At 40.4% G+C, this 25157-nt stretch overlaps 2 protein-coding genes and 1 long non-coding RNA gene across 6 annotated transcripts in view; 1 reads left to right on the top strand and 2 right to left on the bottom strand.

Annotated features, from left to right (window-relative positions):
* The window catches only part of LOC134470983 (membrane-spanning 4-domains subfamily A member 12-like), a 45431-nt gene extending 44838 nt beyond the window's left edge, over positions 1-593 (bottom strand). For both annotated transcript variants that reach the window (XM_063228180.1, XM_063228181.1), the window contains exon 1: positions 452-593. The gene's annotated coding sequence lies outside the window, so the exon portion shown is untranslated. The remainder of the gene's footprint in view (positions 1-451) is intronic.
* A 4875-nt stretch (positions 594-5468) lies between these two features.
* LOC134471219 (uncharacterized) overlaps positions 5469-25157 on the top strand; it is a 27581-nt gene continuing 7892 nt past the window's right edge. The window contains exon 1 of the long non-coding RNA XR_010040523.1: positions 5469-5599. This is a non-coding gene — a long non-coding RNA (uncharacterized LOC134471219). The remainder of the gene's footprint in view (positions 5600-25157) is intronic.
* Positions 17173-25157, bottom strand: part of Ms4a1 (membrane spanning 4-domains A1) — a 10501-nt gene continuing 2516 nt past the window's right edge. The window contains exons 2-7 of one of the 3 annotated variants that reach the window (XM_063228178.1): positions 22784-22957; positions 22220-22339; positions 21362-21418; positions 19654-19890; positions 18813-18875; positions 17173-17851 (exon numbers count right to left, since the gene is read on the bottom strand). In XM_063228178.1, coding sequence (XP_063084248.1) covers positions 17630-17851; positions 18813-18875; positions 19654-19890; positions 21362-21418; positions 22220-22339; positions 22784-22942 — 858 coding nt within the window. In that variant the 5' untranslated portion in view covers positions 22943-22957 and the 3' untranslated portion in view covers positions 17173-17629. Of the gene's footprint in view, positions 17852-18812; positions 18915-19653; positions 19891-21361; positions 21419-22219; positions 22340-22783; positions 22958-25157 lie in introns of all 3 variants that reach the window. The other 2 variants (XM_003465858.4, XM_063228179.1) reach the window with 2 other exon arrangements.

Genomic DNA, 25157 nt, shown 5'->3' with positions numbered 1-25157 from the left:
CCCATTTGTCTAGGGACCTGTATTTTGTCCCTTACTGCATTAGCCTCCTTGTGGCTTATCTACTTGTGCTAGTTATTTGGACCCTCTGGCATATTAACTCAAATTTCAAATTTTAGTTTATTTCCTGTTAACAATTTAGGACTCTTGGCCTCTGCCTAACTTCCTCTATCCTCTGGCTTTAGCTTTTGATGCTTTTTCCTTGTAGTATCTTTGAACTGCTTTATAGTGACCCACTTTTTCTAGTCTTCTCTTGTGTAGTTTCCTCTGTGTTTCATTTCCCTCATGGTTTCTCTCCCCTCATTTTTTTTTTTACTGGTCCCGATACATAGACAAGAATCAGCTGCACCCCTCCAGTAGCAGGATGACGTGCAGCTAAGAAGCCACCCAGAGAGACGAGCCCTTCTCTAGGCACAGAGCTGCTGTGAGGAGCAGAGCTCTTTCATGGACTTACTCTGTTTGCTGGGCACCTCCGTGGAGTCTTCTCCTCAGCTGCAAGCTCTTTCCCAGATGCACATACTTCCTGGATTGTAGAAGTCCTTTTTATTTCCTTCCTTCAAACCATCTTCTCCCCTTTCTTTATACAATTCCAAAGTCCTTTTATTGGTTGCTCGTGTTCACCCGAGTAAATAGACAGCCCCATCTGCGAATCTGGAGATATGCTGTCCTTCTGTACTTCCTTCTTGTACCTGAAGTTGATTCCTACACCAGCACACACCTTCCTTTTTTGTTTTTCCAGCTCCTTACTGCTTTCTGAGGCTCATAAATGCAATTTCAGATTGCACGTTTATGCCTCTTAAAGATAGTAAAGAGAATCAGAAAATACAGATAATTGTTTAAAAATTAAAGAAGGCTATCCTAAAACCACTATATAATTAATAGTATTTCACTTAGATGTGTAAACTTTTATATATAAGTGTATTTGATAGACATGTGATTTTGTAAAGTCACATATTTAGTATCTTAATGTGTATATATCTCTTAGTCCGCTTTTTAAACTTAATATCTTATCAACACCTTTCACATCTGTCTTTATTATAATTGTTACTAATGGCATGCTGTGATGTATTTTGGAAGTGCCTTGCTGCAATCCATTTATTGACACTCAGCCCTCACTCTCGCGGGTATGTTAAATCGCCTCCTTCTGTTCTCACCTCTGTCTTACCTCTGAGTTCAGAGGGTCTCATAAATGTTGAATGAGGGCAGATTTATTTTCCACATTTTATTCTTGTGGTTTATGGAAGGTTTTTATTCTCTTGTGGTTAATTTCTTTATGCATTTTTTAAAATGGAAAAATAGTGTTATAAGCTTAAGAAACTGGTGATTCTGTGCAGTGACATTGCTCACAGGTCGAACATAATTAAACCTAGAAAAGACAGCATTGCTTGAGAAAGATAAAGGGTCAGTTTTGTGTAAAGCAGCAGGGGGAGAGGGCTGAAAACAAACAGTGCTCTTTAATGAGTGGTGATCTCCTGTCTTTTCCTGGTGGCCCTGACAGTAAACCCTCCTTCTGTCTTTTCCCTTTCCAGGTCTCCTTAGTGTGGGCTAGTGTATCCTTGCAGTACTGGGTGTTGCAGTGACTGTTTTCCAGCTCTTCAGTGTCCTTAGTGTGGGCCTAGGTTTGTAAATCTGAGTTAGATATTGCTAGGTGATGGGTATCTCTAAACATAGATTTTGAAATAAGATGTATAGTTCCTTTTTATAAAAAAGAGAATACCTCTCTCATGTTATATGTGGCTCCTTATTCAGACTCTGAAGCACAGGCCATGAGGTTTCTAGAGAACATTTTCCACTGCTTTAATAACCTCATCCCCTTGGCTGTTTCTCGTGGAGCTGCTGATGTAGGTCTGAAAAGGTCTCAGAGACCCAATGGAGATGACACAAGCAGTCACTGAGCCCCCAACTAAACAAGGGTGTGTAATAAATGCTGCTGTTGTTACTGTTAGGATTATTTTAGCAGAGACTTGTTAGGAATGTGTGATTTGACAGGCCCAGTTCTGAGACTCAGGTAGGTTAACCTTGTAAAAGTGAGTCATGCAGAGTTTTGGGAATTTTCCAAGCCTTGTGCAGTTATTCTGTGCCAGAGTGCAGCCCCACAAATGCCTCTCTTGCATAGGTTGCAGCACCTGACTTTCATGTTTATTGAGAAACTGGGCTGTTGTCTGAGTGGCAATTTCTGTAGCAAAGTGAGTGTTAACCTTTCCAGGATGCCAGTGTGCAAGCGGGGTGGAACTCTCTCTCGAGATTCCAGTTGCTTTCTTCATCACGCCCTTTTGTTTCCTAGGTGGGGAGTAAGATGCTGGTGTGTGGATGGCTAGCAGTAGCTGGTGTCCCAGTGATTAGACATCTGTGTGACTATTAATTTTTTGCATAAGACAAAGTTTGGACTCCTTTTTAAAAAATTTTATTTAAAGAAAGACTAAACAAAACAGAAAACAGGTAGAAATAATACATAATTTCAAAGAAAAAATAAACAGTAAGAAATCACTAGTTGATGATTGCAGATTTTCCTCTTACAAGTAGTTATGCAAGATACTAAAGTGGAGCCTATAAAGTGGGGATTCAAACAGTGAGACTGCAACCAGTTCTGTTCAACTATCCAACAAAAACTTAGAAATATGGTTATCAGTTCTATACACTTAAACATACATGCAGTTATCCATCTCTTCAATTATTTTCAGATTGAATAAACCCAAGCAGGCTAATATCACTCTGAACAAAAAATAATACTATTGCTGGGTTTCACATTATGACGCTCCAGGACCAGCACTGGGTACTTTAGTGTCTCTTTTTCTTCAAAGTATCTGTTCATCATGTATCATAAACTCAGTTTTCATAAACTGTTTATAGATTCTACACATGCGTGCGTCTTAACATGTATTTCTATCCTTTGTATGTTAGAGGGAGAAACAAAACAAAGCAAGACAAAACATATTCCTATAAACACATGAAATGAAAATATATAAGACCTTTATACAAAGAATTCTACCATAGTTCCTGTGTTGTCTCTTGTTATCTTCAATAGAATTGGCTATATCATCAGACATAGTATAATTGAATATATCAGTACATAACAGTATTAATAAAAACACAACTTTGTATATAGTATAAAACTTCAAAAACAGGCAGTTATCAAACCAGAATGTATATTGTAGAGTCTTGTCATCTTCAGTGTAGTTGCCTATATTCTCAGACTTGATACTACCAATCATATCAGTTTTGAATAAAATCTGTCAATACCAAACAGCAATCAAACAAACCAGATTTAACTAAGATCAGTCATGATAAAACAGTATAAGTCATACAGGGCTCCAGATTAAAATAATAGAAAATTAAAGATGATTACTGCGCTATATTGTAATGTTTTAGGGATAGCTGTCTGTGCCCTCAAATCTAATGCATGATGACAAACGGGGACAAAATAAAATCTATCACAAAAAGAGAATAAAATCTATTAAGCAGAGTGGTGTGAGTAATGTGGGTTTTAAATCCTGATACACTATTAACAATACCTTCTGCCATCTTTCTTAAGACTCTCCCTCTCTTTTTACCTCCCCAGGGTACACTGTGCATTTTGGGGTCTCACCAAGACCCTTGGTTTTAAATTACGGGGGGCAACCTCCTATTTACCTAAGTGGTTCCAAACCTTCTCTCTCCTGAACCTGATCTCTAGTTGTATTCATTTTCCTATTAAAGCCTGTCTCTCTAACCTATCCACAAATACTGGTCTAGTTGCCCCTATTTTTCTCTGGTTCTTTGTCACATAGAGCATTGTTTTCTCATATTTGATTTTCAGTCCATGTACTCTTTTTTTGTTAATTATATTTTCCTATAAATAACATCTTGGTGGACCCTGCCTCCTGATCTACTCCATGTGTGGTTCTTTTTTTTTTAAATGTAGTGTATCAAGGCCATCTATATTAGAGATTATAACCAACCTTCTCTGCCTCATTTCTGTTATGCTGTTTTTTTGCCATCAGTTGTCTGCTTATCTTCTTCATTCTGTTTTCTGCTCCATTCATTGAGGCCTCTCTGCCACTGTTCCTGGAATCCTAGTACTTTTCTCTTTCTAGAATGCCCTGCATATTCTCTATAGTGGTTGCAAATTTCCCAAGTTCCTCTTTGTCTTGGAAGCATCTTGTTTCTCCATTGATTTCTAGAGACAGTTTTTCAGGGTACATCAATTTGGGCTGGAAGTTATTTTCTTTCAGGGCTTGGAATGTTTTGCTCCCAGGTTCTTCTTGACTTGATGGTTTGTGTTGAGAAGTCTGCCAGTATTCTGATGGGCCTTCCTTTATAGGTTATATGTTTCTTGTTTCTAGCAGCTTTTAATATTCTGTTCTTATATTGAATTTCTGGGATCTTGATTATTATATTCCTGGGTGTAGCTCTGTTTTGGTTATAGGTGGCTGGAGTTCTATATGCCTCATATATCAGAATATCATTTCCTTTTCCTATGTTTGGGAAGTTTTCCTTAATTATTTCTGTGAATAACCTTTGTAGTTCCTCTGTTTATATCCCAGCTTCTTCATTTATATTCTTTATTCTCAAGTTATATATCCTTTTGTCATCTTCTAGCCTTTGTATTGTTACTGCTTGTTTCCTTTTATTTTTAAAAAGTTTTCCCTTTCATACTCCCACATTGCAAAATTGTCCTCCAATTTGGATAATCTATCCTTAGTTTATTTCAAGCTGATTTGCCATCAGAGTTTTTAATTTCCTGGTGATCTCTTTGAATCTGCTTCATGTATTCTATATTGCTTTTTATATTCCTCACCAAATATATTCTCTCCTGTGTTTGAGTTCCTGCCTTCTTCCGTCTGTGTCTTCTTGAGGGGTGCTTAGTATCTCTTTTATTAATCTTCTTATATCTTGCTTTATTTGGTTAAATATCTCACTTTTGAACTCATCTATGAGGTCCCGAATATATTTTTTTATGTCCACTGGCACTGTGTCTGATATTGCATGTTTGCTGTTCTCATTCTCCTTTGTATTTACCTGTCCTGGGTCAATGTTCTCAGGCTTGGGGCCTGGGGACTTTTTGTTGTTGCTTCCTCTTCCCATATTTTTTTGCTTCTTCCAGGAGGCCCCAGTTTCTTTCTTTGTTGGTTACAATTCTTCTGAATCATGCTGGCTAGATGACCCTTCACACTGAAGTGTGTTAGTGAGTTGCAGACAGGGACAGTGTATGCTGGCCCCTCCCCTCCAGATTAGTCAAGCTGCTGTGACCTGCACTACTGTATTACTTTGTGCTGCCTCCCTCCAGACCAGCCAAACCTCTGAGGCCCCACTGGGCCAGTGTGGTTAGTGTGGGACACCACTGTGGGGACTTGACTTCTTATAACCTACTGGGTCTCAGCCAGGTCACATGACCCAGGTCTAGCTCACTCCACCCATACCATTCAGGAAGGGAACAATTGAAGTCACTGCTGCCCTTTGTACTTGCCAGTTCTGCCTGATCCCAGAATGTCATCTGCAGGGGCCCCCCTATTTATAGAATGGTTCCACTCCCATCACTCACCACAGCTTGATGTAGGCTTCCCGCCAACTCAGCTCTCCATTTGGCTCACTGACCTCCGAACTCAATGTAACTGTGACTCCAGTAAGTCTAAGCGGTGGGACCTCGAACGCTTTAGCAAGTCGTGGCAGGACCTCGGCAAGTTGCAGTGGGACCCTGGCTAGTCATGGTGGGGCCTCAGCAAGTTGTGGCAGGACCTCGGCAAGTTGCGGTGGGACCCCCAGCAGGTCACGGCAGGACCCCAGCCAGTCGTGATGCGGCTTCTGCAAGTCGAGGTGGGAACTTGACCAGTCACAGCAGGACCTCTCGGCCAGTCGTGGGGGGACCCTGGCAAGTCACAGTGTCAGCCAGTGGCCCTTGGATGGTCGGCAAGTTGCCTTAATTTCTTCTTGGGATGAGAGAATTCATTTCCCTCTGTTTGGGGCTCCCCACTCTGTATTATGTTTCTAATTCTAAATTGACTATCTCAGGGAGCTTCTGTAGTAGTTGTTATCTATCCGCTGTCTTTGCTCTCTTGGTCATATCCCCTATGCTGTTATTAATGACATTCATTATAAAGATCAAATGATCTCTTTAGCTTTTTCCACTTGCACTGTCATTTTTATCCAGTTTCCCGGATACTGAAGTGCTACTCCTTAAAAAACCACGGAAAATTGAGCAGGCATGGCACTCCTGGGCTCAGAGTACCCTCTTGGCATCCTAGACAGCATAACTGTCTTCTCAACTCTATGCCTTGTGCTAGCTGGCCTAGGCTCGGCACCTGGGCCTAGGACCACATGTTCCTCAAAGACAGTTTTGTAGTACACATCAATCTAATGTTTTTCACAATCTGATTGATGTTTCACACATCAATCGTAGTTTTTTTCTTTCAGAACTTGAAATACTTCACTCCAAGTTCTTCTTGACTTGAAGATTTGTGATGAAAAGTTTGCCATGATTCTGATAGGCTTTACTTCATAGGTGATCTATTTTTTTTTCTGACAGCTTTTAGTATTCTGTTCTTGTGCTGAATTTCTGAGATCCTAATTATTGTATGTCTGGGTGAAGATTTATTTTGGTTATGCCTAGTTGGGGTATATATGCCTCACTTATCTGCATATCAGATTCTCCTCCCATGTTTGGAAAATTTTTCTGCTATTATTACTGTAAATTGTCTTTGTATGTCATTTGTGTTGACCCCTGCTTTTTCATTGACACCTATCAATAGTATATTGTTTCTCTTTGCATCATCTTATAGCTGTTGAATTGTTGTTTCCTGGTTCCTTGTTATTTTTAAGAGATCTTTTCTTTCATAATCATAAGCTTCCCTCCTGTCTTCAAGATCTGAGTGTCTGTCTTCAGCTTCATTCCAAACAGTTTTGCCAGCTTTCTTTTTTTAAAGAGAAAAACAAAACAAGACAAAGCAAGACAGTAAAAGACTACAAGTAATACAGAATTTCAAGAGAAAAAAAACAGTAAGAATTCACTAGTAAATAGATTACATATTGTCATCTCAGAAACAGTTATCCAGGTTACAAAATTAAAGCATACACATTGAACATTAATACAGTGAGATTGTAGACAGTTCTGTTCAATGATCCAACAAAAACTCAGTAATACGGTTTTCTATCCTACACTCTTAAATACTCTTGCAGTTGTATCCTTTAGATCACTTTCTTTCCTCCCTATTTTATACTAACAATCACTCATTTTGGGTTCCATTACTCCCACAGTTCTTATAACTTTTTCTTTAAAGAGGAAAAGAAAAAAATATATATAAAACAGGAAACAAGACAAAACAAAACAGAACAAAAACCCCCACAATGTGACAAAGCAAAACAGAGTCAGTTAGAACAGGAGGATGGACATAGTATATAATGCTAGAAGAGATTACTAGGTGATCAACAATGGTTACCATTATGCCTCTTGTTATCCTACAAAGAGGTGCCTGTATCAGCTGGTATAAAGGAATTGAACAAAACAGTACAGAATAAGACCAGTAAAACCCACATTGGAGGCCTTTTAATTCCAAAGAAGATAATAGTCAAACCATAATGGGCATCATAGTGGTTGCCTTAATAGTGGTTGCCTATACCCTCAAATTTGATACTATTAATCAAAACAGAATATAATAAAATCAGTCAGAACAAGATGTGGAGACCAATACAAGGGTTCAAATCAGGTTAATAGGAAAACAAGGTACTATAATATATCCCGCTATTTTTAATTTAGTTTTCCCTTAATTAAAAGATACTAAGATATAAATTAAATTAGAAAAAAAGGGGGTGGAGATTGAGATAAAAAAAGAGCATATCAATAGCACAACACAGGTCAGAACCGAACAGTTTAAGCATCACTATATTTCACCACCAGATAGCCCGACATTAATAGTAGTTACCATAGTGTCTCTTTCCTTGAAACATTTGAGTCTAACTTCATATACTATAGCATCAAACCCATCAAGACAGTGAGAAACCATTCAAGAGAATGAAAGTATTGCAGGGTATTTAGAACCAGCTACCAGAAACTGAACTTCGGTTTCTATGTGATCTTTTTGCCTATAAAAATTTTTGCTTATACTATTGCATACACTAAAATATAATAAGATACAACATGTTAAAACCAACCAATGGAAACAAATGAACAACAACTTGATGGGGCTTCAAAACAGGATGATATCAAACCAGCAGTAACTATTACGCTGTCTTATTTTCTTCAAAATAGCTATTCGTAGTATTGCAGGCAATAATATAAAACAACCCAGATTAAAACCATTCCAATTAATGAGTGAAAGCATTATATGGCTTCAAACCAGTGTGACTGGGAATCCTGATTACCACGTACTTTTATGTATTCTTATCATTAATTATACTAGGGAAACAATTCGGTATTTATACATGTGAGTTTGATTTATTTCACTTATGAGTATGGTCTCAATGTGCATCCATTTATTTATAAATGTCTCAATGTGATCATTCTTTATAGCTGAGTAGTACTCCATTGTATAAAAATACCACAACTTTTTTATCCATTCCTCAGTTGATGGACACTTAGGTTGTTTCCAAGATCTGGCTATTACAAATTGTGCTGCTATAAACATGGGTGCACATATATCCCTGTGGTATGATGCTTTCAGCTCTTCTGGGAATATGCCTAGAAGTGGAATAACTGGGCCAAATGGGACTTCCAGTCCCAGCTTTCTGTGAAATCTCCAGACTGACCTCCACAATGGTTGCACTAGTCTACACTCCCACCAACAGTGCAGTAGAGTTTTTTCCCCACATCCTCTTCAGCATTTGTTGTTGTTGGTTTTCTTGATCTTGGCCATTCTTTCAGGAGTGAGATGAAATCTCAATGTGGTTTTAATTTGCATTTCTCTAATGACTAATGATGATGAGCATTTTTTCATATATTTACTTGCCATTTGTATTTCTTCATCTGAAAATTGTTTATTCATCTCAGATGCCCATTTTAGGGGTCTTTGAATTTTGGGGGTCTGAGTTTTTTTTAATTCTTTATATGTTTTAGACAGAAGTCCTTTGTTTGAGGGGCAGTTCACTAAAATTTTTTCCCAGTTTGTGGGTTAGTTTTGGCAGCTTTCAATGGAATTTTTAATTTCCTGAATATCTCTTTGAATCTGTTTCATGAATTTGAATTCTGGCTTATATTGTTCATTGAAGTTTTCCATCATTTTCTTATGTTTCTCTATTTTTTTCATCTAGATCTTCTTTATAAACACTCAACATTTCTTTCATAATTTTTGTCATTTCTTTTTTTTACCTGTGAGATTATTTATGATCTGATTTCCTCTATAGCTTCATGGAGTTGTTTCTTTATTTCAGTTGCTATCATTTCAGAAAGTTTAGCTGTGTGATTTCCAGTGTCTTCCATTTTCAATGGGTTTGTTCTTGTTGGGTTAAAGGACTGAAACTGCATCTTGATCTTTTATTTTGTCATTTTCCTCTGGTACCCATGTGGCCAGTCAGGTACCCTCCTGATGGATTCACTGGAACAGTGCACTGGGCAGAGCTTCGATCCTCCAATATCCATGTGGCTAGACAAGGTGCCCCCCTGAACTATGGTGCCAGAGCCTTGCGCTGTGATGGGCAGAGCTCAGAGTCTTCAGGACCTGTTGGCTAGGCTAGTCACTCGCTGATGGACAGCTCTGGAGCTCTAGGCTGGGCAGGGCTCAGTACTTCTGTGACCTGTGATGCCAGCTGGGTGTTCCCCCAATGGATTATGTTAGGATGCTGGTCTAGGCAGAGCTTGGATACTCTGTGTTTTTAGCAGTGATGCACCCCTAGAGTGTGGCACTGGGGGCTTACACCTGGCTGAGTGGATTTCAGAACCTTTGGGACCTGCAAGGCTAGCTGACCTATGGCACTAGGACCTTTTGCTGTGATGGGTGGAGCTTGAAATCTCCAGGACCCATTGGCTAGGCTGATTGCTCCTTGAGAGACAGCTCTAGCGTCCTGGGTTGCACACGGCTCAGTACCTCTGTGACCTGTGAGGCTGGCTAGGTGTTGCCTTGATGAATTGCACTGGGCTGGGCAGAGCTTGGATTATCCATCTGGCTAGCAGGGATACTAAAGTTCTGCCATTTAGAATAGCTTATTTTGAATTTATATATTTGTATAATCTAAATTAGAGTGGAGGCAATAGTACAGTTTCTAACTAGAAACAAAGGAGCTGAGAGAGACATTCCCTTCCCTCCACTCAGCTATAAACAATATACCATCCCATTGGTTATCTACAATTCTACTGTCCTAAAAGAGTTACAAAATAAAATATCAAAAGATTAGAAGTTTGTACAGCTGGGGCTGCAGATCATATCAGAGACAACCAGAGTCAGACGGGTCTGACCCTTTGAATACTGGAAGCCTGAGTAGCCAAACTTTCTTTTTCCTTTTCCCATCTGACAATTCCTATTGCCACAGCTGCATGATGTTCCATAAGCAAACCTGTTTACTGTCCACTATGGGGTGCACACTTGACAATCCTTCCCTCATGTACAAGAAGCTGGACTATTTTTGGCCCATTCAAAAGTAACAGCAATGTTGCTGCCAGAAGGTTGTGTAGTTTAAATTTTTTGTTTCTCTTTTAACGATACTCATAGTAGAGAAATCAGTATCACAGAAGTATGTTGACAAGTACAGAAGACACTTTAGGATAATATCAGAAACAGAGGATATTTCTTTAAAACTCTGTCAAAAATAAGGCAAGTGATATATTTTCCAAATACATCTTTGGTCCATCACTAGTTAGTTAGCAGTTGAACTCCAAGATATAGAACAAATTTTTCCATTTGACCAAAAATTTTTTATACAAAGGTTAATTTTAAATTTTAGATTATTTTTGGTGATGTATGGAACTTATAATGTACTTGACACTAGTTTTGTGTGTATTTAGTGTAAAAATAGTCAATAATTTCCTTGCTGGTTATTAAATTAAGGCATATGCCATCAGTGCCTGCAAATATTTTTTCTAAGCCTCCAACCAATGATTTTTTTTTTGATGTAATGTATCTTTGGAATTATTAAGATCATTAAGTCATGGAAGATGTTATACAAGCAGGTTTTGTCCTAGTCAATTCTGAGAAGCTGAGACCAAACAGGCTTCTCATCCCAGGATAAAATACAAACTTCAGTCTCTTGTTTCGAATGTTGTTAATAGGATGTACCCTATGAGTAGCATCATAAAGAAAGATTGCATTATCTCAAGTTTTGTAAGTATTTATCGGGTTGTAGCAGACAAACCAAGCTTCCCATATCTTATGTTGCAATATGGTTGCATAGAACAGGACCCCTGTGAAGCTCACACCACACATATGACATTATTCAAGTTTGGCCAGAGCCCAGAATGTCCACACCCTTTCAGTGAGTGAGAAGTCATTGGGCCCTTGATCTCATTTTCTGTATTTATCTTTTCATGAAAAAGAAAGTCAGAAAGGAAGGGAGGCTTCCAGCATTGTTGTGTGTCCTGATTTGAGCAGCAGCAGCCTGTGTCAAACACAAGGACTCCACATTTGCCAGGGCCCATTCTGCATCCTCACAGGGTCAGGTGTGGCTTTCTGGCTGGGGAATGGTGAGGGCTGAGTTCCTGGGACTGCAGGGTGAGCAAGAAACCAGGGACAGTCAGAGAATCTGAGCCAGATTCAAACTTGAAGAGGGCAGCATGTGTAGGACTCTTCGAGCCATCTGGAGCTGAAGACAGGTTCTAACCTTCAGTCGTTAGTGGAAAAAAGACAGTGTATATAATTTTAAAGTAGCCTTGGCTTTCTAGGTATAGTGTTTCTGCCTTCACACTTGTCACATGGTATGCGACAAAATGGGTTTCTCTTCCTTTTCCTTTTGGTCAAAGTTTTTCTTTATTGATTTCTGTATTAATTTAAATGGATCCCCTCTTGTTTCCATCCTGTGAGACATAGGCATAATTGTACATCCAGATGCTGAAGAAGTAGGAATCCTTGTCCTGTCATAGCTCCATCTTGGCACTTCTGTCACCTTGTTCTTTCTCATTCCCATCGTGCAAGTCAAAATGAAGCTTCAGTGACTAGCTACGCAGATCACTTCCCACCCATTGACACCAGCTTCTGCGACTTGTCGAATATCTGTGTATGAACACAGTGCATGTAACTGTCACTTCACCTATTATGAAAAGTAGTTTGGCTTCACAGGGACAGTCCCCAAAGCCAGTGATCATCTCCCACAAAATGCTATGGGAGGTTTTCAGACATTGTCTCACCAATTTCCCCTTTTCTTTAAGAGACTTTAATCAGGCTGTCTTCAACTCATGCATCTTTTCTCTCACCATTTTACTGATTTTATTAAATTATCTCACAAAAATTCTCTTTATTCTATTTCTTCGTAGATTAACTTATATGATCCACTTGTCTGTAAAGCTGGTACCTCTTTAAAAAAAACCAAGCTCAAAGCAAAACAAAGGAAAGAAGGAAGGAAAGATTGACATTTTTCCATTTTGTTTAGTTTTGTGTTTTGTTATGTCTTGGAGGCTACAGAGCAATTTAGAACAGTTCTTGAAATGATGCACATTGGAGTCCAGTGGGAGTTAAAAAAATATATTCCCCAACGAAGTGCAGATTAGTGTTATTAGACTCCTTGGAAAACAAATGTTAGGGGTTTTAAAGTCTCCTTAGGTACAGTTGGAAGCTATCCGTTCTACAAAGTGTTGTACCTCTGTACTTAGAATTCCAACTTACACACGCAAAACACAATTCAGCTTAAATCTGTTTCTTCAACCCCATCTGATGAGAGCCCATTTTGAATTTGTCTTTCTCAGAGCTTTTCTGATTGTAAAATTTTCAAATGAACCCAGGAAAAAAAGTTTAAGAAGAGCACTTTCTTCCCTTTCATTTTTACAATAGCTCTTGTGCATTTCCCATCTTATTATTCTTTCAGTTTTCTTGTGGTTTTGTATCAGCATATCAAAGATCTATGTATAATTCATACTGGGTAGAGCTTAGCATATTATTTTATCAAGCACCAAGTTCAAGTTTACTGAAATGAAACATTCTGTCCTGTCTCACTGAATAGGTTTGAATAGTTTTGTAGTGTTTTGTGACGCAAAGTTGTTCCTCCCCAAACTGAGATTCATCGCAGCTGCTTCCTGCCAAACACAGAAGCATAACTTTAACAAGTTTCATTTCCCATAAAGACAAAAGCCCTGAGTGCTGCGGATAGACCACTCAGTAGGTGTCTCAGTGTAACAGCTGATGAAAATCAGTGCCGCAAGTATCACAGGACAAGAGCTTTGTGGCACTTGAGGGCTGTGGACTTCTCTTCCCCGCTCCTGCCGGGTCCATGGAGTAATATTTACTTCTCTTATGGGTGCTGCAGCCCACAAAGGCATTTCTCTGTCATTTGCTGTGTGGGTTGCTTCCGTCAAAACTGAGGACAGATTGGTCTGAAGATCAAGAACACTGTAAAGGCCACCATAGTCCTCAGGATGGCACTGGACTCCTCATACCTTGGAATGGTGTGTTTGGTCTCAGCTCCGAGGGGACAGAGGCATCTAAACCTCCTGTCATCTCTCTCACCACTCACCGGTCTGATGAGACCAGTGTGTCTGAATTGTGGGAATGTTGCAACAATAGGCCTTTGTGTATGTTACTCTTGCTGTGTGGCCCTGGCACACTGAGATCTCAGTTACTGAGGCCCTCTTGGACTTGAGGTGCTGACCTAGAGTCTCACAGGGACTCTGAATCAGGTCTTTCGTTTCCTGTGTGGTCAGACGCCTTGGGAGCCAAGTCTGTTTCAGAGTGGGCATGCTGATGCATCACCCCTTTCCCATTGTATTACTAGTGGTTTCTCCTTGGTATTTCATCTTGAAACGATTTCCCCTAACACTGTGTTCAGTAGCCTCTACTGTATTTTCATTTTTCTCACTTCTCAACCACGCTGCCATGCAACTTCCCTGACCTTTGAAACGCTTGCCTTTCCTATAGCCTTGGAGGCAGTTCACACACCAAGAGCCCTTCTTGCTTTCTAATTTGGCCCCAGTTTCATCTTCACCTGGTCATGTTTTCTGAGACTGCATGCTGGGCACTTTTCTAATGGAGTGTCACCATCCCTTGGGAGTTCTTACTCAAGGATTATGCTAAAGGTTTGGTTCACTAGTGGCCCTGTTAGGAAGTGGTAAAGTCTATCCGCGAGGCTCTAGCGTAAGGCAGTTAGGTATTCTGGGACATGCAGACCCCAGCTCCTTCGTCTCCTTTTTTCCTTCCAGCCTCCATGATTTGAGGACCTTTGCTCCACTGAGTTCCCCCCACCATGCTGTCCTACTTCACCACAAGTGCCCAAGCAGTAGAGCCATTAATCATGGTTGATATCTTGGAAACCATGAAACAATACAAACCTTTCATCTTCTGTTGTCTATTTCCTCAGAGATTTTATTATGGCAGTGGAAAGTTGACACATCGTAGTGGTGCCAGATGGATTTTACCAACATCTCCTTCTCCAATCGGGAAATAAGCTCTAAGAGGAGGCAGTTTGCTTATTCTTTGCTCACCATTGTGTGATGCAGAATGGAATGAAATTAATAAATATTTTTAGATGAGTGAATAAATGATTTTTCAGTGATTACTTGTATCTTTCTTTGGATTTTTAAACTTGCAGCAGAAAGCATTTGTGTATATGTGTGTGTATATATATATATATATATTTTTTTTTTAACAGTCATAGTAGAACAGATGAGTTAGGGACAAATGTATTGTCTTAGGATAATCATAAATTACTTTGACTTTGGATTGGATGATTCTACCTTATTGATTTATACGGTTTGGTTCTTTTTATCTCAGGAAACAATATGGTTTGAATGAAAGAAAACTTCCTTAAGTATTGCAGACAATGCAAGATAATTTTGTATTTGAACCCCCATGAGTGTATCAGGTTATTCACCAAGAATTTAAAACAAGTAGAACTGCATAGGTGAACTCATGCTAAAACAACTTGAAGCTAGCATTTTTATGTGTATTGAATTGTTGAATGTCACTTGTCATAATGAAATAAAAATTTAATTTCCTGTTTTTTCCAAAATGCCAGTCCTTCTTAGTGGTAGACTTTGAGAAGGCTTAAAGTATCAAGCCACATTTGCATGAGAAGAGGAAGTACATATCTTTCCTCTAGTTTCTACAGTCCCAAAAATGATTTGCGAAAAACCTAAAACCAAAAAAGTGAAAAAAGTAAATACTTTAAGTACATATGTGGTATGGTGCTAAGTTGCAGTTAAAGATATGTATGTGAAAATTATGCATCAACAAAGAAAATCTTTGGTATAGTTATATATAAAAAGCACGTTATGTTATTTAGTGAGTACAATTGACTGAAGTTCTACAGTATTGTGAGCTAGAATGATCAACTACCCCACGTACCTGGAACTGTCTTGATGTTAACACTGAAAATCCTACATCCCAAGAAGTCCTTCAGACACAGCCAACTTGAGAGAGCAGTCATAAAATTTGTTACAAAAATAAATATTTACAGGAAAAAGCCAATTTAAAGAGAATATATTTTGCATTTCAGGATGAAGCACATTTGCTATTGGCCAATGTTACTTGATTGTATAATGATAAAGGGATAACCTGAAAGCAAGTCATAATGTCCATTCTTCCTCAGTAGACATTAAAATGTGTCTCATAAGAGTTATATGAGTTGGCAAAAAATAGCTGAGATCAAAAGAATGAATAAAATGGAATTCCCAAGGAAACAATTGTTATTGGAATGGGATTGTCATATATATATATATATGTATATATATATATACATATATATATGTTTCAGCAGTGGAATAAATTAGAAATTAAATCATGCATCTTGAAGGTTTCTGATTTTGAAACAGCCATTGGCCTTTGAAGGTTTCATCTTGCCTAATTCAAGACAAGAGCATGTACCACATGCCCCGGTCAGGCCATGGGCTGCTGCTAGTGAGCAAGCACGTCACTAGCCCCCAACGCTTTGGATAGTTTCCTTGAGGGTGTGTGTGTGTGTGTGTGTAAGAATACATTGACACAGTTACTAGTGGCCTGACATAGGTGGTTCAAACCCAGACTGCTTTACAGGAGTGGGAGCTCGAGGCTGGAGAAGCCTCCCATATTTTAAAGATTAGAGGTGTAAAGAAGAAATGGAAATGCCCGTGTTGGATTCGTCAGCTACAGACAAAAACACAAGATTTCATTCAGCTAGAGTGAATTGTGAAGACTTAACCTAGAGAACAGATCTGTCCCCTTTTTACTAATTGCAGGACCCATCTTCCACTGTTAGCAAAATAACAGTGTCACAGAGTGTAAATTACATTGTGCAGGTACTTGACCAATTTGGAAGCTGGTGGTCGATATAGTTGGGCGTCTGGATGACAGATTATAGCATTATAGTGATGTCTTCCTATGTTATCATTCTTCCTAGGTAAGAGACTAGTATCTTTAAGCAGGAAAAGGTAGGATGCTGTTTCCTATGATATGGCATTTTGGTGATGCTGTTTCCAAGCATGAAGTTATTTCTGAGAATATTGTATAGAAGTATGAATGAATATTTTATATTTCTAAGTGTTTTTATTCCTAAGAGGTAAAATCTGATTTTGTATGTTTTAAGACTTTTAATACCTGTTTAAGGGAGGGGAGTCAGAGTAGGTTCTTGATGAAACTGACTAACTTGGCCCTGGCAGTTTATGAAGTCATTGAGTATATAAGTCTGTTACTTCAAACATCACCAGGATTTGAATATGAAGATGTGGGTATGAAAAAGATTATAAAGATTGCAAGCCATGAATATTGACAGATTACTTTTATTTGGCTAACTCTTTGAATTACTTGCAAAATAAGAAGGATGGAGATTCTTTCTTGACCATAGAAGATCAAATCAAATTACTTGATAGAGCACTTGGTCATCTAGAAAGTATTCTACAGACACAAGTGTTGATTATTATTGAAATCTGGGTACTCATCACATTTATTCAGTCATTCTTCTCTTAAATGTTAGAAGTAGGTGATAGTGCAACCAACAGCTAATCAGGAGTTGGGAAAATTGGGGGTAGATAGACCTGAATATAAGCTATGGTGCTTGTACAGAGAAAGGGATGGTACTGGCCACTTTGAACTCCCTGAATGGGCTGTGGGTCTCTAAGAAAGGGCCACACTATCAACTCCATGGGAAGATATATGGAACTGTTTTCTCACACATCTTTATTATTATAATTATTAAAACAACGAGGCAAAAGGACTTCACCAGAAATTTAGATGCAGAAGGAGTTCAGAGAAATTAGGGATGGACAGAGAACCCAGACCACCTCCATCAGGTTCAGAGTTTTCCATTTGCTGCTGGGAGAAATTAAAACAATACTGCTGTTGCTAATAAAAAACCCATCCAGGGAAAAATATAGTAGTAAATCATTTACTGCAGCATTTATTTTCTACCTCTCCCCAGTATAGGAAAGATTATCTGAACCAGAAACATTACAAAATGTTCAGCTACATTTTCTACATTCTGAATAATATGAGACCAGAGGCTCTTTGGCAATGAAAAATGCAAATATGGAGAGAAGTGCAGAGACATATTAGCTGTTTTTTTGGAAGCTATAAACCATAATGCTTGAAAAGAGAGAACAGAAAGCAGGGGAAATAGTTTAAGGACAGATGTCATTTTCCACTGAAAAAGATTCCTGTATATGGTCTTGTGGAGGTTCTGGAAAGTTTACTTCAGTTTCTTCCTCTTCTTCTTGGACTGGAATAATTTCAATCTCTTCCTCAGTTTTGGGTTGGGAAGACACTTCAATTAGCTCAACTATTTCTTCCTTTATTTCAGCTGTCTGTTCTTTTTTCTCTTCAGTTGCCAGCAGAACCATGCTCTAGAACACAAACACATTTTTCTTGACTTTGATCTTGACATCTTTCTCAATCATCTCTACCCATATTTACCAGGTGTCTCTTAGGATTTATGCTGCTTCTGTTATTTACAGTATACCTCCAGGATGAATTACACAGATGCTCAAATCCTTCTCTCCTCAAAACTCAAATCTGAGTCGGTCTTTGAAGGCATCGGGATTCGCCCCTTTGCCTGGCACGGTTGCATGGCACTACAGTAGCAGGGGAGTTCAGATCCTAGTTCTGAGTTTTTGGTAATGATTATGACCCTGGGGAAATAATTTTATCCTTCTTATCCTACTTACTACTTTAGCAAAATAAGTTGATCATTTTTTAATGCCTGTATGTTCTAATTTCAGTGACTACTTCGAAGATAACAATATGCAATGTATGAATCGGTGTTAATTTTCTTTTACTTTGTTTTGGAATTCTGTATCATTTTTCTTCATTTTTGTTTTTAAAATTAAAATTAAAAAATCTAAGTAGCTCTGAAGCAGTAAGCAGATCTGTCACTGAGATATCCATATTTCCCAACTTTGGACTCTCTTTGAACTTGTCATTTTGGGAGAGGAATTAGATGAGAGGGTGAGGAGGACAGGGGACACAGAGAAATGAAGTCAAAGAACCAGTGACTTCACTCAGGCTCAGACCTCCAGCTTCACTTTGACGTGAAGAGTGTGGAATTTTGAACCCGAGATGGATGTCTGAGTTGAGAAGGGAAGGGAAGAAGATTCACCTGTTGTAGACCTATATTCCCATCTATTTCTAGACATTTCAAATTGCAAGACATTTTCTTTGCTATTGATATTTTGTAACTTCTAGCAAAATGGAAGATCATCTTCAAACTGCTTAATTTCAGAGCATCCAGAGTCCCATTCCATGAAAGATGCCATGTGGGTGAGCATGATCTAATGCATGGTAATGGACAGGGTGGCTTCTACTTACAGCTTTGGGTCTGGAGCACAGTCTTTTCCATTCATTCTCAACAATGCCAGCGGCCACAAGTTTCTGGAAGAAGGCAAAGATCAGCATCACTGACAAAATGCCCTGAAAGACACAGCAAAGAACAGGTGATGATGTTGCTATGGCACTGGGGATGTGGTTGGTGCTTGCTGCATGGCTGTGGACAGAACTGGAAGGATCCAACAAACAGTCCTTTAAATAAGAGATGAGTCGTGGGGGCACGGGTAGTGCAGAAGACAGCGCTGTTACGACCCGAGCCCTTACCGCAGCTTGGGCACACAATGGGTGCTGAATGCGCTTTGCTGAAGGAGGTAAAGTAGGGATAATCAGCTGAAGAATCAATTCTGTGGAGCATGAGTACTGAGGCCGAAATTAAAATCCATCAGCTTTACGTGGTGTGGCATCACAGCAAGGAGACTTCTCCATAACTGGAGAACGTGCATTTGCCCCTTCCAACTCAACACAGAAAGTCCATAAGGGAAAAGATGTTCATTCTCTCTTTGGAGTTTCTTCCATATTCTTCTGATTTAAGAGTGATTAATATTAATAGCATTGATAATAATATTAAACATGGTGCTAATTATACTGTTCAAGTACTTTGTGTATATCAACTCAGTCATTCCTTAGAGCAGCCCTGTAAACTGAGTAGTGTTATATACCTGTCTTACAGTGGAAGAAACTGAGGCAGTGTGTAGGTAAAGTTCTTGCCTAAAGCCACACAGGCAATAAAGAGCAGACCCAGAGTTGGGTCTGGAATTGACACTTGGAGTAAAATTGCCACTTAGTACTTCCTTCCTGGAGAGAAACCCGGCTTTGCACTCACCAGGAACACGGACTGTATGGTGTAACAGTATTGCGTAGATGGGAGGCTTTCCTTTGAGGGAATGGCTGGTTCACAGTTGTATATGTTAATATATGTCACGGGAGTCTTAATAAAACTCAGTCGCTCCATTTTTAGAAAATGGGAAAGTTTAATATTAAATATATCCATGATCAAGAGTATTATTCCAGAAATGGCAGCAAAGAGGGTCAGCGAGTTCATTATCACTTTCACTCTGACCTGAAACAGACAAGCAGATTTGTTTGTTAGGCTCTGATTTCCCCATGGAGGATGCGAGCTAAGGCAGGAATCCTGACTCACGGAGGTGCCACGCTGAAATCATATCTAAGTTCCTTCTGTGCGTTTTAGCTTCTTTTTCACTATAAATTCTTTAGCTTCATGTGTTGTTTGCTTTCCTGTCTTCCTTATTGAATTTTATGGTACCTCCATCCACCTAGTATATGAATCACAAATTCTAGCATTGCCCTTCTTTCTTCAAGCTGGATCCTTGCATCCTGCATCCTATGAGGCAACTTGTAGATAGGTGTTGAGTAAATCGAGAAACAATGGAATCTGTATAAGTCTCCCTACATAAGAAGGCAGGGCAGAGAGAGGAAAAGAGGTTCTTATACCATGCTCCCTCCAGTGGATGGTGGGGCAGGCATAGATAGGGAGGGAGCAACTGGAAGCCCTCAAGACCGTGCCACCTTTAAATAAAAAATTTTTTAAAAAGAGAAAGAAAAGACAAAAGTGGCAGCTGTAACAATGCCACCTACTGTATTGCGGTAGGTCCCAGTCAGCCCCAGCCCAGCACATTTGTACCTGTATCTAGGGCTGATGTCTCCAGGCCGTGCAGGTGAGAGGGGCAGAGTGGATGTGCCTTGCAGGAATGATTTGAGTTGAAGCAGGAAGATGTGTTTGACAAGCATTCTAATAGTACAAGGTTACTGATGAGTATTTTATGAAGCATGTGATACATCCCTGGCTTTGTTAACAGTTTTGTGGCAAGCTAGGCATGGTGGCAGTATTTGGGGAATAGAACAATTTGATCTTTAGGAACAGTTTCTCCCTGCCAGGTGTCTTCTAGAGAGGAACCAGCAGGTCCACTCAGTCCTTCCCTGACTGCAGGAGTAACTCAGCCCAATGTATAGCACTGGGACAGGGCTTTCTGGGGAGAAACTTGCTGGTAAACTTTCCTCAACTCATCCAGTCCAGGGACCTCAGCGGACAGCCTCTCCTGGAGTGGGAATATGCCCGAGTCCTGCAAATGAGATCGCTCCTAGTTACTGCAACATAGCTCCTCATTACTCCCCTCCTCCCTGGGCTGATGTCACCCCAATAGCCAGGGTCACTGTCTCTGTGTCACAGGTGAACACGCGGAGGTCTGTAGAGCTACACTGGTCTGCTCCAGGTTGTAATTCAAAGTTCTAACTTAGGGATAAATCCATCACAACCCAAAATCAGGTGATTTTCCCAGTGTTTATCTGGGGGAAGAGACATAGCTTTCAGAAAGGTCTAATATTTTCACCTCGCATGACAAGACCATCTGTGCCTTCTCAAGGGCTCTGGCTTTCAGGTCACAACAGAGCCACCAGAAGCTTTGGCCTTTCGTGGCACAGAGTCCCTGACTGCAAATCATGCCTATCCACTTTCAACTGAGAAAATCAGTCCTTCCTTCAAGTGTGGGACAAGAGGACATGTGATTACTTGCCAGACTGTTCCTGGAGGTTTTTTCTGCAGCGACCAGGAGTGATCCAGAAATAATGAACTGTAAAAAAGAGAGGGAAGAAGGGTGGGAAGGGAGGGGCAGAGAGAGAGGGCAAAGGGAAGGAGATAGGGGCATCACTTTGGAACCCTGAGAACTGGTCATGAAGAAGCCTGTAGATCCCTTTTCTGACCTGTGCACCTACTTTTATCAGGTTCCTTTGCAGTTCAGCATGTATATTTCTTTATTCAAGCTCACCTACATTTAATCTCTGACATTCAACCATCTAAAGACCTATAGATGGGAATACAGTAAAAGCAGAGACAGAGCCCATGTTTGCCTGTCAGTGTACCAGGCAACCAGAACTCTGCAGTCTATAACATCAAATAAGGATGCATGGGACAATCGTGATGACACCTACTCTTTGAGGACGTATTTTCTGCCAGCACTAGTTAACTAACTTTCACAGTGTGACTCGGAATAATGTACCCAAGTAGCACAGCTAAGAGAATGTCAGTGCATAAGTTTTATGTTCAGTTTTGCTTTTTCAATGCATGAAAATGGACTTTGGGGTTCACTGTAGTGAGTACCTAGTACCTCCTTCCCAACCAAAGCTTGCTGTGGACAGACCCTGCCTTGATTAGTCTTCATCCCCTGGGCATATCCACACAGAGCACCTCTGAGTTTGCATGGGGCACAGCCTCCGATAACCTCACACACAAGTCAATCTCTCATCCCACTTCATTAGTTTAACTAGATAATCTGTTTCCTGTCATCGTGCTTTTCATAACACAGAAAGAGCCTGGGCCGTTTTAGCACTTTTTTCTTGCCTGTTTCAGTAGTGGTCATTGTGTCCTCACTCACCATTACGCCTCCCCAGAGAGGATACCACACGGCCACACAGATGGGCACGTGGACACCCATGGGGATCATCAGGAGGCCCCCCAGTGCAAAGTGGAAGAGCCCATTCATGATCTGGATGGCCTGGGGAGAGAAGAGGGCACTGGTCATGGGGCTGAACTGCTGCTGTTGGATGGGAAAGACAAGGCCAGAAGCCCTGGCTCCTGACTCAGCCCATGCAGAATGCCCAGTGGAGAAGGGAGAGAGGATTTTGTGGGTTTTTTAAAGGTCATTTTTCTCCCACCATGGTCATTTCCAAGGAGCAGAGATAGGCTAGGATTCTAGTAGTAGCTGGGGAAAGATCCCTAACATACTTGGCTCCAAACCAGATGGTGACATAGGACCACTCCAAAGTGATCCTGGTGACAATTTCTCCAGAATATCCTTGCGTGGGCCTATGGTGTCAGTCATAGGAAACACCAGGGAGGGTCTCAGTGGTTCTCATTGGGTTGGACTCTTACATAACCTGCGGCCTCAGCTGGGGCCAGAGCACCTCCGAGACATGGAACTACAAGTGGACCAACTTACCCCCAGCGCCTTTGACTCCCTCATAAAGAAGCTCTGCGTGGGGCCCATCGTGGACAGCATCCTCCTGAAGTTTACTTCAGGAGCAGCTTGCTTGGAAATAGGACCCTTTGAAGGCTCCACGGGGAAAGCTCCACTTGTGGAATTTTGAGGTGCCGTCATCTTGTCCTGAGCACTCTGAAATAAAATGATGAATGAGGAGAGTATGGACAAGATTTTCACAGTCTCATGTTGTGTACCCTCGTAGGTCTCTGTGGTCCCTCCATGGGTGTCACGGAGCAGAGACATGGCTTCCTCCTGGTGGCCTCTGATCTGACCTGAGGCAGGGCCCCTGCCAGGTGCCAAGAAGGAGTCCAGGGGGACTGTTGTCTGGGACAAGGAGCCGGGGTTTGGAGCCTCCAGCAGTGTTCTTGGCAGTGATGCCAGGGCATATTTTACCTTTGAAGAAATGCCATGGATCATGCCTATCCACATGTGTTCTTTAATTTTTTCCTCCTTCTTATTTCTCCTTTTCCAGTGCCAGGGATTGAGCCAGGGCCTTGTGGGTAGTGGGCAAATGCTCTAGCACAGAGGTATACCCCTAATCCCAACTATGTATCTCACCTCCCATCCCTGGGTGTTTGTCTTATATTTAATGTAGGAAAATGTGTTTTATATTGATTTGTTCTTTTGTGTATTTGACCCTGACCATTGGTATGGGCCAGAGGCATCATGTGAGAGCATGGTGAGGCACATTCTTACCTCTCTGTCCCTCTAACCTCTGACCTTGAGCAAGTGACTTTCAGGAGACTTCCTCAAGTGGCCGCCTGCATTGGATTGCCTAGGTTTAAGTGGAAATCCTTCAGTTTTCTCTGAGAGGTGGGATGAGTGCTTCACATTCCTTGAACCTCTGATTCATCAATGGCAGCGTGGCAGAAACAGTCACACTTGTCCTAGAGGTTGCTGTGAGACTTCAGTGTGCTGAGGGTTCGTGTAAGGCTTTGATGCATGTGTAGCCCAAGGCCAGCCCTTCAGAGCAGCCTTCCTAGAGCTCTGCTCGAGAGCACACCCTTTTATTTGCTCTCTTCACCCAGACATCCTGTTTTCTTTGCTCCATGCCACCTAGTTCTAAGGACAATCACCTTAGGACTCTGTTGGTTGTGGATTTTCTTATGGAATAAATTCCAACAGAGTAGAGATTTTGTTTTCTCTTACTCAATATTTGAAATAATGGTTAGCCTTAGTAATTTCTTAGTAAGTATAACTGAGGGAATAATAAATATATGTAAACATCCATGTCTAATAAATAGTAGCTTTTTTTTGAGATAGGCTTTCATTATGCAGTTAGGTTGGCTTCAAACTCACAGTGACCCTCCTGCCTCAGTCTCCTGAGTGCTGGTATGTGCCACCATGCCTGGCAAGTAGCTGTTTTTATTGCTATGACTATTTTCACTTTCTGGGTGAACACAGGCTGGAGGAGGAAGATTTGACCTGATGTTCCTCGCTCAACTGTGACCTTGCCCCATGTCACGTGATCCTAAGGCTCTGCTTCATGGCACAGGTGCCACCAAAGAGTGTACAAGGAGTGTGCAGGTAAACTCCCGTCACTGGAAAGGGAGGTTCAGTGACATTCGTCTTCCGAAGGTCTTTCAGCAAATACAGAATGAGCTGGAAAGCACTTTTCTTCATTCCGGAGAGTAACTTCAGTAGAGACAACTTAAAGATCAGAGGCTACCCTTTGTTTAGACCGAAGGAAATGATTGGTTTCTCATTGTTTTACTTTTTCTTATTCATCAGCTGTCTGATTAAGGTGGTTTGATTATTGGTGAGATGAACCTTTCAATGTAGGGAAATTCTACTGGGGCATTTTAGGCTGATTATACAAAGAAAGAATTTCATTCCACGGAAATACCTAAAACTAGAACTAGCCCATCTACCTCTAAGGACATTGTAGGTTCTCACAGCTTTGCCTAATTAAAAAACATGTCCAAATAATAGTGGCACAAATCCGACTTTTAAGACTTGTGCTACTATTATGTGGACAGTATTTCATGTCTATATCTTGTAGTCTGAGTAACTACTATAAATATAACAATATGCAGTGTGTTAACTATTGTTACTGTTTTATTGTCTTGTTTGAGAGTCTGTTTCATTTTTTTTCCTCTTTAAAATAAAAAAGATAGAAAATATGTGTGTGCAATGACATAAATAAAGCCCAACTCACAATTATGCTCAAAGATGAGTGGCAGATTAGTAGGGGTTATTCAGATGATAATATCAGCCCTGCTAATAAAACCTGAATGCTGTTGATCACACCATCCCATTTTATTCAGTGATGTCTGCAAATCTTTTCTGCTATATGAAGGCACCCTGTTTCTACCCTCATCCTGAGGATCTG

Source organism: Cavia porcellus, unplaced genomic scaffold (genome assembly GCF_034190915.1).
Source record: "Cavia porcellus strain 051 isolate PalLab524CR breed Dunkin Hartley unplaced genomic scaffold, mCavPor4.1 scaffold_17, whole genome shotgun sequence".
Lineage (NCBI taxonomy): Eukaryota > Metazoa > Chordata > Mammalia > Rodentia > Caviidae > Cavia > Cavia porcellus.
The sequence above is the reverse complement of the archived record's forward strand: the minus strand, read 5'-3'. Positions and strand labels throughout refer to the sequence as shown.